This window comes from Schistocerca nitens, chromosome 12 (genome assembly GCF_023898315.1).
Source record: "Schistocerca nitens isolate TAMUIC-IGC-003100 chromosome 12, iqSchNite1.1, whole genome shotgun sequence".
In the NCBI taxonomy this organism is placed as follows: domain Eukaryota; kingdom Metazoa; phylum Arthropoda; class Insecta; order Orthoptera; family Acrididae; genus Schistocerca; species Schistocerca nitens.
In genome coordinates this window covers 154179540-154196327 of record NC_064625.1, presented here as the reverse complement: position 1 = coordinate 154196327, position 16788 = coordinate 154179540, and the positions used below count along the sequence as shown (strand labels likewise).

The 16788-nt window shown below is 38.1% G+C and overlaps 1 protein-coding gene across 2 annotated transcripts in view; it reads left to right on the top strand.

The window, feature by feature from the left end:
* Positions 1 to 1500: 1500 nt before the first annotated feature.
* LOC126215360 (haloacid dehalogenase-like hydrolase domain-containing protein 2) overlaps positions 1501 to 16788 on the top strand; it is a 40762-nt gene continuing 25474 nt past the window's right edge. Inside the window, exons 1-3 of one of the 2 annotated variants that reach the window (XM_049942052.1) lie at positions 1504 to 1633; positions 13963 to 14067; positions 16217 to 16519. In XM_049942052.1, coding sequence (XP_049798009.1) covers positions 14057 to 14067; positions 16217 to 16519 — 314 coding nt within the window. In that variant the 5' untranslated portion in view covers positions 1504 to 1633; positions 13963 to 14056. Of the gene's footprint in view, positions 1634 to 13962; positions 14068 to 16216; positions 16520 to 16788 lie in introns of both variants that reach the window. The other variant, XM_049942051.1, reaches the window with a different exon arrangement.

Genomic DNA, 16788 nt, shown 5'->3' with positions numbered 1-16788 from the left:
AACTTCACCAAATAATCCATCTCTAGGAAAACTAGACCTGAAGTGTCAAGAACTTGTACATCCGCAACCTGGTAACCAGAGTGCACTGCCAGTAAGTGGCCCTACCTACATGTGAGCTAAGTTTTTTCTTTCAGTGTGATAATTTCAGATTAATTACTGCATTTCAAATTGACTCTCCTGAAGACAGATGAGAGAAAGGCACCAAATTTTCATTGCCTGGGAACTCTTACGAACAGATCAATAGGCTCAGGTTTAACTGAGGAATGAATGTCAAGAATTCCCAAGAGAGGTTCCAGGCAACACTTAGGAGCATGAAAATCTTTGATGGTAGCACATTCATCTGGTACCAAAGTTGTGTATCACTTCCACACTTCTGTGTAACAGCACACTCAAGAGTTCATTCTCATAGTAGACAATTGTTACCATTTACATACATGTAACATTAAGCAAGCAACAGTAAACTTGCACCAGCTGCATATTACACCTCAGAATATACCAATTTTGTCCTGTTCGTTGTAAAACTGAATGACAAGTCATAATATATGATACTGAAAATGTGCTTTTATTGATTTTTGTTGCTTTTACTACCAATGTTGTGTCATCAGCATACAGAATTGTTCTATGCAAATCAATAAGCACACCCAGAAATCAGAAAAAGAAGATGTTCCATTACTGAACCTTGTGGAACACCATAGATGACTGAGCATTCATCTGACAACTACTCGGTGACATCTACAAATAATATTCCTACTTATTTTTTTTGTTTGCGGTTTGTAATACATCCAGCTAAAGTTTCTACAATAAGTTTTTTGTTTATTAAGATAGACCATGACCCTTTGTAGATTGCTTGATCGGATGTACGGGGCGTAATGAATTAATAAACGGCAGGAAAGCTCTGAGGAAAGAGGTATTACATATCATCTAATAAGACATCTAGAAAGGTTTAGTTGTTCCATGATGAGTTTGAAATGTCGTTGGTTTTTCCATGTAACTCCGAATCCCGCTTGCGGAGAAGGAAATTTGAAATTCTGACACAATCGTATGCACTTAGGGCTGCAAAATGAAATATTACAGCTATAGCTAATATTATAGCTAATATAGTAGCTAATATTGCTACATAACTTCCAGAAACGTACTTACGGCATAAAACTCGTCAACTTTTTATGAAACATGCGTTCAGAATTTAGTCTATAATTTTATTTGATACCCTATTATTCGAATTCATATTTCCGCCAACATCGAATTTGGCGGCCTTCCTGTGTTTGGTGCAGCCAATCATTGTAACCAACTTCCCATAGTCAATGTTACTGAACGAGGAATAAATGAACCGAATTGAAACAGTAGCAGATCATCAGTTATGTGATACTATCTACGCTTTACTGATTATTGCTGTATATAATTCTACTGAATATATTTTCTTAAATGATGACTCACAATTTTGTCATGGATGAGTAGGTCAAGTTGGCAGAAATGCAGAACACATAGATGATAGATCATAGATAAGTGGATTATGTATGGCGAAGACAATAATTAGCAAAATGGGGAAACGAGTGAGATTAGTATTAATCGATCTTAGTGGCACTTTACATATAGAAGATGAGCCTACTCCAGGAGCTGTGGACGCTCTGAAGAGGTGTGATGCTGAACAAAAGCGACAAAAAGATTACGTCTTGTATTATTTGTTGTAGGTCCCGAAGTGCACTGGCTGATGTCAGTGCGTTCAACCACTTACCCACAGTTACACTTGCGACGCTAATGATTCATAATAAGAAGCATGAGATTCACTCTTTAATTTACATGTCGATAAATACGCCTTAAAAACTTGCCGTGACCCTGCGATGAAAACACTTCCCATGCCATAGAAGCAAAGAAACGTAACATTTGAAACAGTGTGTTCAGTTTTCGGAAAGTCTCATCCGTTTATCGCATCGGAGATTTCTAGTGTTACTTGATACACAACGAAAACGTTGTCTATGCACTTTTTCTCGGGAGGAGTGATGCTGTTGTTGGCCTCATCGAAAACATTTTGGATTTACGCCGTTTTGATTCAGGATGCACATACTTTGTACATTAGTAATTTTTTTTCCAGTGTCCTAGGTGGTTGATTACTGGCTGTTACTGTTAGAATTGCTTCTTTATACCAATTTGGCCGTTGGATGTGTTAGTTTTTCCGCCACACTGACAACATTCTGCCAAAAGAGTAAACCAAGAACATTAAGTTAGCCTATATATATATATATATATATATATATATATATATATATATATATATATATATATATATATATATATTTAAAAGATTTCTGCTTCCATGCCAGACATTATGATAGACATTTGTCGCGTTGTTGTAGCCACAGTGGATACTGATATTGTTGTTTACAACCTACTACAAAAATAGGCGTTTTTTTCCATCATCTAGTAATTCACATAGTTTCACACTGATTTCAACCAAAACGTGGCTTTGGTACCCACTCCCCCACCAGAAATCTGTTTTGTGATGCCACACTAATTTGTAACAAACCCAGAGTTCTGTGTCTGATCAAAAAGTGATAATTTGCTTGTGAGTTGTCAAAGCCAGTAAGTGTGAATGGCAAATAATCTTGTGGGAACAGATTGACCTGTAGAGTGTAGCCTAATGTTTACATCCATGCCATACTGAAATACACTTTACCATATTTAGTACTTTTCAACAGAAAAACTAAGACTGTAAGATAAAGTCAGAAAATATGTGTTAGATAATGGACAAGTCTCCAAGGAGTACTTTGATGCATATATTGTGTGTAAACTGTGAAAAATGTGAGGGAGGGAAATGGAAGTGCGGAGTACACTATGTAACTTTTACCCCTATTTGTAGTATAATGTGTCCATATTGTGTATTTCTAGTACCCATTAAATTTTTCCTAGCATTTTTAATTGGTTTTACATTTACGAAATATTAAGCTTTTCTCTTGTGTGTAACTGGTTTTAATAGATCTGCATGTTTAGTTTCAGCTTTTCATTTTGTAATGAATAGTCCAGATTGTCAAAGTGTGCAGAATTTTGTGCATGAACTGACCTCTTGATTATGTCCCATAAATGTTCGATGGGATTCGCGTCAGGCGATCTGGGTATTGAAAATAATTGTGGCTCAGTGACATTTCACATTGTCATCTATAAAAAAATCCATTGTTGTTTGGGAACACAATATCCATAAATAGTTTTAAATGGTCTCCGAGTAGCCAAACATCTGAAGGAACCAGTCCATTCCATGTAAACACAGCCCACACCATTATAAAGCAACCACCAGCATTTACAGCGCCTCGATGATAATTTGGGTCCATGACTTTGTGGGGTCTGAGCCACTCTCTAACCCTACCATCAGCTTTTACAAACTGAAATCGAAACTTGTCTGACCAGGACAGAGTTTTTCAGTCATCTAGCGTCAAATCGATGTGGCCACAACCCCAGGAGAGGTGCTGCAGGTGATGTACTGTTAGCAAAGGCGCTCTCATTGGTTGCCTGCTGCCATAGCCCATTAACGCCCAGTTTCGTCAGTCTGTCTTAATGGATTCATTCATTGTACATTCCACATTGATTTCTGCTGTTATTTCATGCAGTGTTGCTTGTCTGTTAGCACTGACAACTGTACGCAAACGCCCTTGCTCTCGATCGTTAAGCGAAGGCTATTGGCCACTGCATCATCTGTGGTGGGAAGTAATGCTTGAAATTTGGTATTCTCTGCGCATTCTTGACACTGTGGACCTGAGAATATTGAACTCCATAATGAATTCCAAAATGGAATGTCCTAGCTCCAACTAAAATTCTGTTCATTCCTCTCATGCGGCCATAGTCACATTGGATACCTTTTCATGTGAATCACCTGAATATAAATGATAGATCCGCCAATGCACTGCCTTTTCTACCTTGTGTACATGATACTACTGCCATTTGTATATGTGCGTATCACTGTTCCATGATTTTTGACACCTCAGTGTAAATTGGACAAAAGACAAAGCTGCATTTTCTGGCCCAGATGGGGCAATTGGGACTGACTGCCCACCGTATCATCCTCTGCTAATAGGGTCATTTGGATGTGGTGCAGAGTAGCACGAGACCAGCGTGCCACTCTCCCAGCTATTGTCAGCTTTATAGTCCATGGGGTTGTTATTTCTCACTGGAGTAGGTCCTAAGTTGGATCACAAGGCTGAGTGCGCCCCGTTCCAATCCTTCCACTGAGGAAAAAATCTCTGACAGTCTCAGGAGTGGCACCGGGATCTTTTGCGTAGCAGCTACCCATACCGACCACTCAGCTGCAGAGGTGGACTGATCATAAATTAGGAAGCAGATAATTCCTATATAGTGAAAACATAAGCTAAGAACATGACATAAACCTTTATTTTAATTGCCTTTTGTCATTTTGCAACATAGAATTGGTGTTTTGCCTGCCATATAGCATGCTACCTTGTGTAGCGTAGAATGTGTAAATAAGTGTGTTGAATAATCAGATATTAGTAACAAGACTTTATTTATGTAGGCAAAATGTCTAGCTGATGGTAAATAGTCAAGCTAAACTTCCTCATTCTCGCAGCCCCCACCTCTCCTGCCCACAGTCTAGACAGAGAGAGGAGTAGGGATGGGATTAAACGTCAAAGTTCTACACAAACATAATGAAATGTGCACAAGAAGAAAAACTGTTGTTTTTCATTTTCGTATGTAACAATTGATTTTTTTGTTTAGATAAAAAAGAAGAAGATTAACAAAGGGAAGCTATTGTCGTAAAGTATATTAAAATCGAGCATAAACTACTTGTTTATTCAATGTAAATTTAGCACAGTAAAATTGGCAGAAAACAGATACTTTGAATGAAACTACTGCTCCCTCAGTTACGTTAAATAGACTGCTTATTCTTGCTGCTAACTTAATATGTACACAATCAGTGTGATATTTACCAGAATTAATGTTTTTATAGCCGGCATTGCTATTATTCACAGTTAGGCCTAATAAATATCTTCAATTCCGTAAATGTAGATAATCAGGTAATTGTTTTTTTCTCAGAGATTCCCAAGTCTGTGTAATAGGAACTTTTTAAAATTTGGAAGCCCATTGTGAACCTTAAACAATGAGACAGTCTACATGGAAATTATTTTTGTAGCTTGTACTGTGGTTGTGTCAATCACAATCGCTGATTTGTTACTACAGGGAACAATAAAAATAAGGAGTAAATGTAAAGTGAGCATAAAAATTCAAATTTCTGTATACATCATAGAATTCAGTCTTGGCCACATTTGAAGAGTGTACTAATTTCATCTGTACAGTCATTATCGATTTATAGTGAAAAAGAAAAGTAAAAATAAAGGTATTTTAGAATTTGTGAATTGATCATGAACCAATAAGTACAAGCGTGGAAAAAACAAGTAAGCTTATTACATCATAAGGTAGGAGCCCGAAGGACATGTATTAACTGAACTAACAGTGCAGCTAGTGACTAACTTGTTTTCCTGTTTGCACGTATTAGGTTCTGAAATAGCTGTGTTTTAATCTTTCTTTTGTAGATCTGGTGACAGATGTAAAGCTGAAAACAGTTATATGTTCAGGTAAAATAAACTGTGACCAAGACTGGAATATCTAAGGTATCATCACCAGGACCCTCCAACTGTAAAAGTGAACTCATTTCATGTCAGAGTTCTTTATAGAGGCTTTACAATATGTGTAATTACCTACTACACCTTTCTTTTGCCTTATTTATGTCCTTTGGCACTGTTTAACATCTCACCTTCATCTGCTTTTTCTTCCCTTTATATAATATTGTCTTCCAGTTTGTTTCCCTTGTATAGGACTTACACATATTTCCTTCCACCTTCCAGCCTCCCCTTTGCTCAGCAGTAGCTTGCCATCTGAGCACAAAATTCCTATATAATCTCTTCTCATTTCTCCAAAACTCTCTCTAATTCAGCAATACATGACAGCTGTTTTTCCCACAATAATGGATGCTGCTTTAGCTTTGCTTCTATCATCTAGCCATTCTTGATAAGTCATTGTACAATTTTTGTCGATCTCATGATTGTAGATAAGTATATTTCCCCTCATTTGTTGCATTTTTTTTTTAACTTAACAGATCCAGAAATGAGAAGAGTATAAGCAAGTTATTTGTTTGTCATTCTGTAAGGCACAATTCAAACAGAAGGGTCATGGTGCGGACATCTGTGGGGACGTGGTGTAGTTTAAAGCCACCATTGTGTTAATAAACGAAGCAGTTCACACAGAAGTGGTATGGAAGAGTGTCGCTTTTTGTCTTCACTGTGTCCATTTCTAACCGCCAGTGGCACACCAATGTGATGTGAGGTGGACATGTTCAAATGGTGCGCTATTGTTTTCTTTAATGTGAAATGTCAGAATGCTAGACTATTAGAGCTACATTCATCTCTGTAGTTAGTTCCCCAGTGACGCTTTTACTTTTCACACAAAAAATTAAAACCAGTGTTTTGCGATTCACACATGATCTGTGCTATGCAATCTTTCTCGTCCAATTCTGAGGAAACTATTTAATAATTTTTTTTATTCTTTCACATCTTGTAGTTTGTTATCATAGCTTGGTAATGAACAGTTTCTCTTTTTGGGGTCGCTCAGTTATTTTGATATTTCTGAGTCAAGTAAGTATTGCGCATATTTCAAAACATTTGCAGTGCAAAATGTAGTCACTGTCCAGTTTACATTTAGTGCATTTTAGAGCCATCATTACTGCTTGCAAAATGAAGTTAACATAGCAAGATTGTTTTTAACACTGGAAGGAGAGCCATATCTCTCTTCAGTCCCAAGTAAATAAGTTTTAAGGTTTGGCCGCGATGAGCTATGATGTGCCACACTCAGTGGTGTGGCTGCACACTGTGCGGAGTTGTGGCTCATGCTTCTCTCATTTACGAAGTCAGTTACAATAACATTTTAAGGTATTATTGCATTAAGGGTTATTCTAATTTTAAAACTAGAGATAGACAATTACAGATCCAGTGGCAGAGATATACACCCTTTGTCAATTTTTCTTGTCTACGCTAATAGTTTCATTCACAAAATAGTCAGTAAATGTTTTTGTTCTCAATTTGTCAAAAAAAAAAAATAAATAAATAAATAAAATAAAATAAAAAGTGTGTGTTCCATTGAGCAATGAATGTGAAATGGGATTTTGTAGCAGATCGATGCATGGAGCACAGTAACACACAACAGAAAACAGCATTCACACTAACTTTGAAGCACTAGCTCTTTTTCCAGCAATACTATACACATTCATACACAAAACCACAGACACATCCAAACGCACACTGTTGCTGAGAAAATAGCTAGTGCTTGAAAGCTAGTGTGAATGCTTTTTTTTTTCTGTTTTGTGTTACTGTGCCCCACGCATTGATCCACTATAGGTGAGCGGTTGACTTTACATTATTTTACATATTGCTCCATCCAGAAATATCAAGCATTAGGACCTTGCCTAGTACGGCAGTGCGGGTCTCCCGCATTGTTCCCCCACACTCCGTCACAGAGTATGGGATTTCATCATCATTACTCATTTCAGAAATAGAAAGCGTATTTTGAGACAGTGCAACAACACAAGTCAGAATGCATAATGCTTATTGAAGTTCAAATCTCTACAGGTGACAGTAGAAAATATGGAAAAATTTAACACTCTTCCTGTTGCAGTTACAACCAGCATTACATTTTCTGTGCTCAGGCAATGAGTTTTGTCAGTCAGACATGAAAGTCCAATATTCATTTGGTACTTGCTCATAAAAATTCCATTTTTTAGCTGAAATATACTGTCACATGTCGAGTAAAGCTTTCTTCTTGGCACTTTTTACTGGCAAAGTTTATCATACAAGATAGAAAAAACTGAGATGTTATCTAGCAGCAGATTTCTTTTCCCACTACCTCTTGTCTTCCTTGCAATGCTTTGGCAAATCCACAGTTGATGGATGTTATGACTTTTTTTTTCTTCTTAATGTAGTAGGGTTGTCAGATGAAATGTGTTGCCTGACATATTCTGTTATTTTGAATTAGCCTAGCTATACAACCCTTGGTTTAGTGTGCTAACATTCCTGAAATCATGCAGATGAGGAATTCATTGTCTTTGGCACTGGCAATTACTGGAATCCAGTAGTCTGGGTGAGTGGATCTTTTGTTCCTCTCTATAAGGACAAAATCTCTTATCACATAGTAGGAAACTATACCCTGTAATGAGGAATTTCTGATCTACAACAGTCAAATATTTACAGGTAATCAGGTTTTGGAAAAGCACCCTAATAATTTGAGCAGCTCTCATATAATCTGCGGTATTTTCGCTTAAATTTAAATCGAAAACAGGAATTATGATCAAAAAATTCCAGTTCCAGTGCTTATGTCTGAATGCTGTCATTCACTTTGTCTAGTACAGTTTAGAAACAGTCTTGAGACATACTGTAAAAATTCTGGAAATGGTCGGGATACATGTTCAGTTCTTTCATTAATTTGAATATAAGTAGAGATCAGGAGGCATGCACTGGATGTGGTTCTATGGGTGAACTTGCTGGGAATCCAGGTGAATTACAAACTGAGATGGCATTGCTGTTTGCACGAATTAATCAAAAAGCTTAGTTCTGCCTGTTTTGGTCTTATCAATCTCTCTGATTGTGTTGCCCTGCAGACACCATTGATAGTGTACCACGAATACTTTGACTTGATTTGTACTATGGAGTAATCTTCTGGGGCTTTGCAGATAAGCTGAAAAAAGTGTTTATTCTAAAGAAGCATGCTATAAGAATATTTTGTAAAATGTCTAACCAAACATCTTGCAGAGCTAGGGATTCTTACACTCGTATACCAATATGTATACTCCCTAATGGTGTTTGTGATTGATAACAAGAGTGAATTTAGGATGAACTCAGCAGTTCACAATTAAAATACTATGAGGGCAGTCTGAAAAGTAATACCTCCAAATTTTTTATTTTGTTCTCTATATTGTTTGAGGTATTATGCATCATACATATTTCAGGGTCAACTTTCTCACTTTGCTGTTGCTACCTGCAAGCCTGTGGCACTAAAGGGATCTGAATTGTAGTGTGTAACAGGGCAGTGTGACATAACTGTCAGTGGATGAGAAACAGCATGCTGTAAATGAGTTTCTGACCAAAGAAAACGTGCCTCCAATTGAAATCCACAAGAGTGAGAGCTGTTTATAGTGGTGATTGCAGTGAAATTAGTAATGTGCAATGCTGAGTAGTTTGTGTTCGTAATGAAGGAAACGCTCGTGCAAACCTCAACGTTTGTGACAGAGCTCGGAGTGACGACTGTGTACGACAACCGATGAGACTCGTTGAAATCAGGTTCATGAACTCATTAGATACACACACACACACACACACACACACACACACAGCTCTCAGGTAAGTGTGGCATATCACAAGAGTGTGTACAGGCCATCATTGCAGAACTGCTGTACAGAAAACTGTGTGCACACTACCTGCCTCGAATGCTAACTTGCAGCACGAAACAGTAGAAAAGTTCCCTAAAATCCCACTCCAAATGAGGGCAGAAGCAGAAGGAATGAAAACCTTAACAAGAGCAACATTTGCTGAAACACTAAAAACATCATCATCTGCTATTGTAAATATTAAAATGTCATCAGCTGCCACAGCTAGTATAAACAATCAATCAGCATCATCCACTTCAAGTAGGAAAAGCAACAGAAACAAGAAACCTGTGGTACAACAGGATTTTTGGTATCCAGCCATAATGAAAACTCCAAGATAACAGTGTTAAACGAAAGGAGAAATACCACCAGTGCTCACTCCCCTGTTCTAAAGATTATGACTCTAAATGTGCAGTGCCTCAAGAACAAATATTGTGAACTTGAAATAGCAGTAAGTAACACCCAACCTGATGTCTTGTGTATTACTGAACATTGGTGTAAGGACCAAGAAATTAGTAGTATTCATATTAATCCATTTAAACTGGCAAATAATTATAGTAGGAAAATTGCAAAAGGTGGTGGAGTCGGTATTTACCTTAGACAAGAGTTAGAATTTAAAAAGAGATGTGAAGCAGAGAAGTATTGAAAAGTTTTTTGAAGCAGGTGCCGTCCAGCTATATGGCCTGATGAAAAAAGTCATAGTCATAACAGTGTATAGGTCACCATGTGGAAACATAGAAGTCTTTTTTGATAAATTAGAATTGTTGCTAAATACTATTTACAAAAAAGAAACTGTGATTATTCTTTGTGGTGATTTCAATATTAATCTTCTAGTTGAAAGTCAACAAAAAAGGCAATTTTTAGACATATTAAAGAGTGTCAACATGTCACCACACATAAACAATTCAACTAGAATAACAAACACCTCCAGTAGCCTCATAGATAACATTTTCTCAAATATGTCAGAAACTGACATAGAGGTAACAAACATAGATTTAGGATTGTCTGACCACAATGCTCTCACCATTGAAATCCCTTTAAGGTCAAAGGAAGATAAAGGTGTAAATAATATTTACAAAAGAAACTTCTCTGTGGACAGCTGTCATCAGTTCATAAGTATCTTAGAAAATGAAAATTGGTTAGATGTTATGAAACAGTCAAGTACAGATGAGGCATATAGTGTATTTGCATCGATTTATATGATGAACTTTGAGATGTGTTTTCCAAAGAAACTGACCAGAATCAAGTCTACTGGATACGTAAAGTCAAGTTCTTGGATGACTCTTGGAATTAAGAAATCATGTGAAAACATGAAAAAACTGAATTCAGAGTTGAGGGAGTGTACAAATATTGATTTTATAGAATATGTAAAGAGGTATAGGAAAATATACCGCAGAGTAATTGCAAATGCAAAGTTATTAAGTAATAATATGGAAATAAAACAGTCCAGAAATAAAACTAAAATAGCATGGGAAATTGTGAGAAAAGAAATCGGGGTACCTACCAAAGACAAGGAAATTATTCTAAAAGATGAGGAGAATAAAATGGTAGATAAATATGCCATGCCTAATTATATAAATAATTACTTTTTAAATGTACCCCAGACATTAAGCAGGAATCTTGGGGAGCAGATTAAGATGGAAGCACCCAAGGCAGCCAGCAGTATAATGGCAGTTCCAACAAATGAAAAGGAAGTTTTAAAAGTGATTAAAAGTCTGAAGTCCAAGATATCAGCTGGAGTAGATGAGGTGCCAATAATATTAGTAAAGAAAACAGCTAATCAGTTAACGAAACCATTGGCGCACATAGCAAACTTGTCAATGGCTGACGGCGTGTTTCCACAAAAACTGAAAATTTCTAAAGTCATTCCCCTGTTAAAAAAGGGTAATAAACTTAAAATAGAAAACTACAGACCTGTCTCACTCCTCTCAACTTTCTCTAAAGTTTTAGAGATACTAATGAAATATAGAGTCACACATTATCTTAATATGCACAACCTGATAAACAGTAATCAGCATGGATTTCAAGCTGGGAGAAGTACCGAAACAGCTGTACTAGAATACACAAAAGAAATAATCACTAAATTGGAAGAGGGAAATAGTGTAGTTGGGATAAATCTAGATTTGTCAAAAGCCTTTGACACTGTTGACCACAGCATACTTTTGAAAAAGCTTGAAGCTATAGGTATCAGAGGACCGGTAAAAAAGTGGTTTGAGTCTTATCTGGAAAAGAGGATGCAGGTGGTTGAAATTACAGCACCAAATATTAATCAAAAAATTAAACTAAGATCAGATCCAAGGGAGGTCACATTAGGAGTACCCCAAGGAAGTGCATTAGGCCCCTTGCTGTTTCTCATTTACATTAATGATATTCAGGTGTCAGAGAGAAAAGCTAGAATCATGTTATTTGCTGATGATACTAGTTTAATAGTTAGTGATACGAAGCAGTCATTGCACAATACTGTGAACCATGTCCTACAAGATATACAAAAATGGTTTAGTGCTAACAAGCTAACACTGAATGAGAAAAAAAACTAATTATGTGCAATATGGAAAAATAAGTGAACAGGACGACCTAAATCCCACCATGGAGGGCAAACAACTTGAAAGAGTACAGTGTGCAAAATTCCTGGGTATGCACATTGATGAGAACATTAATTGGAAGGACCATGTGGTGAACTTTCACAAATGTGATCATTGGGATGATAATAAATAAATAAATAAACAGAGGAGACTGGACATCTCTCAGCTATTTCTTTTCAATTTTGAGGATGAGGGTGGCGAGTTCTTTAACTACACTGTGACGGGTCAGCGTTTTGGCCCCAAAAACAAGAGAGCATCGATGGAGCTCCACCAGAAAGGATCACCAGTGCGAAAAATGTTTAAGAATGTGCTATCATCAGGTAAAGGCATGCTCACCATGCTCAGGGTGTGGTGTATTTGGAGTTCATGCCTAAAGGCACCACCATAAACTCTGCAAGGAACTGCGAAACCCTCAGAAAACTGAAAGCACAAATTCAGAAAGTTCGTCCACAGAAGGAGCACCGTATCCTTCAGCCTGACAATGCTGGACTACACACGATTGCTGTGACATGTGCAACAATCCGATGCTTCGGGTTCACTGTCATCCATCGTCCTCCGTACTGCTCGGACTTGACTCCATCTGATTTTTACCTGTTTCCAAAACCTAAAGAACATTTTTGAGGACTTCAGTTTGATAGTGATGCACCGGTGCAAGCAGAGGTGAGGTTTTGGCTCCATCTACAAAGTGAAACATTCTACAGTGATGGTATCAACAAACTGGTCTTTTGTTGGTAGAAATGTGTTTGTCGCCACGGTGAATATGTTGATAAATAAATATGTAGACACGAAGAATAAAGATCTAGAATGTTAATAAATTTTGTTCTTTATCGAAAGCTTTAAGAGTTGTCACATAAAAACTTTGGAGGCATTACTTTTCAGCAGCTCCTTGTAGAAGTAGAAATAATTTCCAGATTCTCTCTCTCTCTCTCTCTCTCTCTCTCTCTCTCTCTCTCTCCCTCCCTCCCTCCCTCCCTCCCTCCCCCCCCTCCCTCTCTCTCCCCCCTCTCCCCCCCTCTCCCCCCTCTTTCTCCCCCCCTCTCTCTCATTCACAGTGGAGTTGCTGCTGTTGTATCAAAAAAGTTGGACTTGAGAAATTAAATTTCACGTAACTCTAATATCTCAATTATATACTGATTTTGCCAGTATATAGACAGTTTAGATGGACTAAGAGTATGATGAAAGTTATGAGAATTAGCAGAAATGAGATTAGTAAGAATCAACATCAAAATTGGGGACTGCAAAATAACACAGGTTACTAAGAAACAAAGACATAACAGGTAAAGAGGGCATTCTGGGCAAAGTCAATCCTGCTAGTAACAAGTATTCGGCTTAATCTGAAGAAGAAATTTCTGAGAAGGGAGCACAGCACAGGGATTAACTTCTGCGGTACTGGAGAAAGCTGTAGAGGATAAAAACTATAGGGCAAGAAGAGATTGGAATGCACCCAAGAAATAAATGATTATGTGGGGGCAAGTGCTACTCTGAGATGATGTTGGCACAAGAGAGGCATTTGTGGCAGGTGACAACATACAAGTCAGAGGGAAAGTTGATGACATTAGTCTGTTTGAAGCATTTCATAAAAACAGCAGCAGAATTGTATAGGAGGTGAAGCACTGGCATTTTTCAAAGTAGTTTTACGATGTAATCTTGCAGTAGTTACAGAAGACAGAATGAGCGGCAGTAACTGCACTTCTGTCTGAGTTAGGCAACCAAATAAGTACCTCTAATAGTAAATAGAACACAATACTACATGATTTGTCACCCTTGGTAGGGCAATACCCATGTTAAGTAGGATGAAATAATAGTAAACATGTTCTAGCTGATACTTGTACGGTAGGGGGATTGTCACTCACACCTCACAGAGAAATGTATTTGACAGTGAATAAACTTGTGTAAACATAATTAAGAGTTCATCATCTTGCTACTGTGGCAGATTACCATCCCGGTCAGACACCTTTCTCCTTTCCACAGAATCAGTCTCAACCTTCCTCAAAACAGAACAGTATTTTCATCAACATCCATGCCACACCATCTCTATACTGGCGGATAGGAGCTGTGCTGGGGCATGACAATAAGGTAAATTGTTCAGGTTTTCAGTTAAGAAGTATTAGTAATGCGAAATTTGTAAACACTCTTAATTCTGAAAAGTTTCATAACAATCTGTTGACACTGCATTTATCCCAGAACTTGTCCAGTGTCAATAAGTAAAATATTTGTGTAACTATGTGATGTTTGTGATGACATCATTCAAGAAAGAACTTTCTACTGTCATTGGTAAGTTATTCAGATGCTGTATTTATAAACAGAGGATACCTTTGACCAAAGCACTGGTGAGTATTTACATCGATTGTCCCTAGTTCCAGTACCAATTCTGTCCATTTGTTCACCCGTCACAAATGAGAGAGTTCGGGGACGTCTGTCAATTTATACATTAACAGTCAGAAGCTGCCACTGTCGGTTACATCTGTTAAGTATATTAACAACATATTACGACTAGCACTAATCTACTCAAACTGATAATTGAGGTAACTGATGGACTCTCTGGCTTAATTCACAGGAAACAAATGCTATGCAGCTACTTGTTCCTACTAACAAATAATTACTGAGTACTAGCTACTTGAGACAAAGACCAACTGCTCTTGTGTGACGTCAACTAGGAAAATTTATCAAGTACTTGTAATATACTTTCTACCTGTCTGTCAGCAGTGTCTCCTTCACAGAACTGATACTGTCTTGTCATAGATGAATTTCTACCACTCAGTCAGCTGTTACGGTGGTTACAACTGTAGCTACTGACCTCCAGTGCCACTGGTCACTGCTCAGTAATTACTGACTGTTCCAGTTATTGCCGTCCTACGTGCCTTTTGAAGATCTTATTCTTTCGTGTATGGTGCCTTCCATCTGCTTTTGCTACATTACCAATTTAATTTTCAGGGCTTTGGAATATTCTATCTTTTCATGTCTGTGTTAACTTCTTTCTAGAAGTCAGAGTTCCTGGTCAAAATTTCCCTACGATAAGCAAACGATGACCCAGATCTCTTCTTCCAATATCTCTTGATGTTTACCCTCAGTGCAGATGTTATTCACAGACGTCACACTTTCCCTACATGTTCCGGATGTCTGTGTGTCGCCATATAGAACATGTGGATGTGCCTGCCTAGACATTTTGGCTGGATATTCCCCCACCCCTATCCCCCGACCCCCAGATTGAAACTGTGTGGCAGACCGAGACTCGGACTCGGGACCTTTGCTTTTTGTAAGCAAGTGCTATACTGACTGAAGTACTCAAATGTGACTCGCTGTGCTTCTGCCGGTATCTCATCTCCTAACTTCCAAACTTCACATAAGTTTTCCTGTGTCACAGTCTTGCAAGTTTCATAGGAAAACTTCAGTGAGGTACTGGCAAAAGTGAAGCTGTGAGACACGTTTGGGTATCTCAAATTAGTATAGCACTTGCCCACGAAAGACAAACTTCTCAACTCCAAGTCTCGATCCGGCACACAGTTTTAATCTGCCAGGAAGTTTCATATAAACACACACAATGCTGCAAATTGAAAATTTCATTCTAAAATATTCTCTGGCCAAGCTAACATATTTAACAATTTATGTATTTTCAATAATTTGTATTGCAAGTGAAGTAAACAGCTGTCGTTAGGTTAGGTTAGTATTGTGTGCCCATTGGTACACTTCACAACAAACTGGCAGTTATTAGATTTATTATGAATCTGTAATTTGAGGAAATGTGTTAGCCCTAAGATGTGGTGCCCAGAAAATGTTTAATATGGCCCAGTTTTAAAAAGAAGGTGTTCCTGCATTTATTTTTCAGGGCTTTGGAATAGTCTATCTTTTCATGTCTGTGTTAACTTCTTTCTAGAAGTCACAGTTCCCGGTCAAAATTTCCCTACGACGAGCAAGCGATGACCCAGATCTCTTCTTCCAATATCTCTTGATGTTTACCCTCAGTGCAATTGTTATTCACAGACGTCACACTTTCCCTACATGTTCCGGCTGTCTACATCAAAGAGTGTATTAGCAAAACTAATTTTTGTATATGTTCTCAGTAACATCACATAACGTAGTTTGTATATAATAATAGCCCTCTGAACTTTACAGGTACAGTAAAAATATCAATTTAAGTAATGAATGGAAAGTGCTCTCTTTTGACAGAGAGTAACTAGACTGTGTAGTCTTTGTACTTCAGCAAATTCCTCACTGTTCAAAACAGGTTGCAACAGAGCAGTTTATCATTGCGCTTCGTCACAAACACTACCAAGGAATCGCGGGCACGTCTCCACGGCCGGCTCACCAAGATCGGGTTCACCGTCCGGCCCGAGGATATCCTGTCCAGCCTGTGGGCGGCCAGAGAACTGGTGGAGCGGCGGGGACTGCGGCCGCTGCTGCTGCTGGACGCGCAGGCCGAGGAGGACTTCGCGGGGCTCGGTGCACCTGGGGAGGACGAAGCGGACTCCGTTCTGGTCGGCCTGGCGCCAGACAAGTTCAATTACGAGGAGCTCAACACGGCATTCAGGTGAAAACTGCACCAGAGCTTTAAGGCAGGTTGCCTCTTTTAAATTTAGTTAGTCAGTAGAAGCTCTGAACTATGTATTGATGTATAATTTGGTCATCTCTTTCTGTAACTGTGTTTACAAATGTTTAAATGGATAGAAATTTTGAATGAAGTTCAGTGTAGCCAAAGTCTGCGTAGATCAAGAATATTGTTACATACACTGAAGTTCATTTATGAGGCCATGCTGTAAAGTAATGGGTTTGGATCTCTTTTATATGAAAACTCTTAAA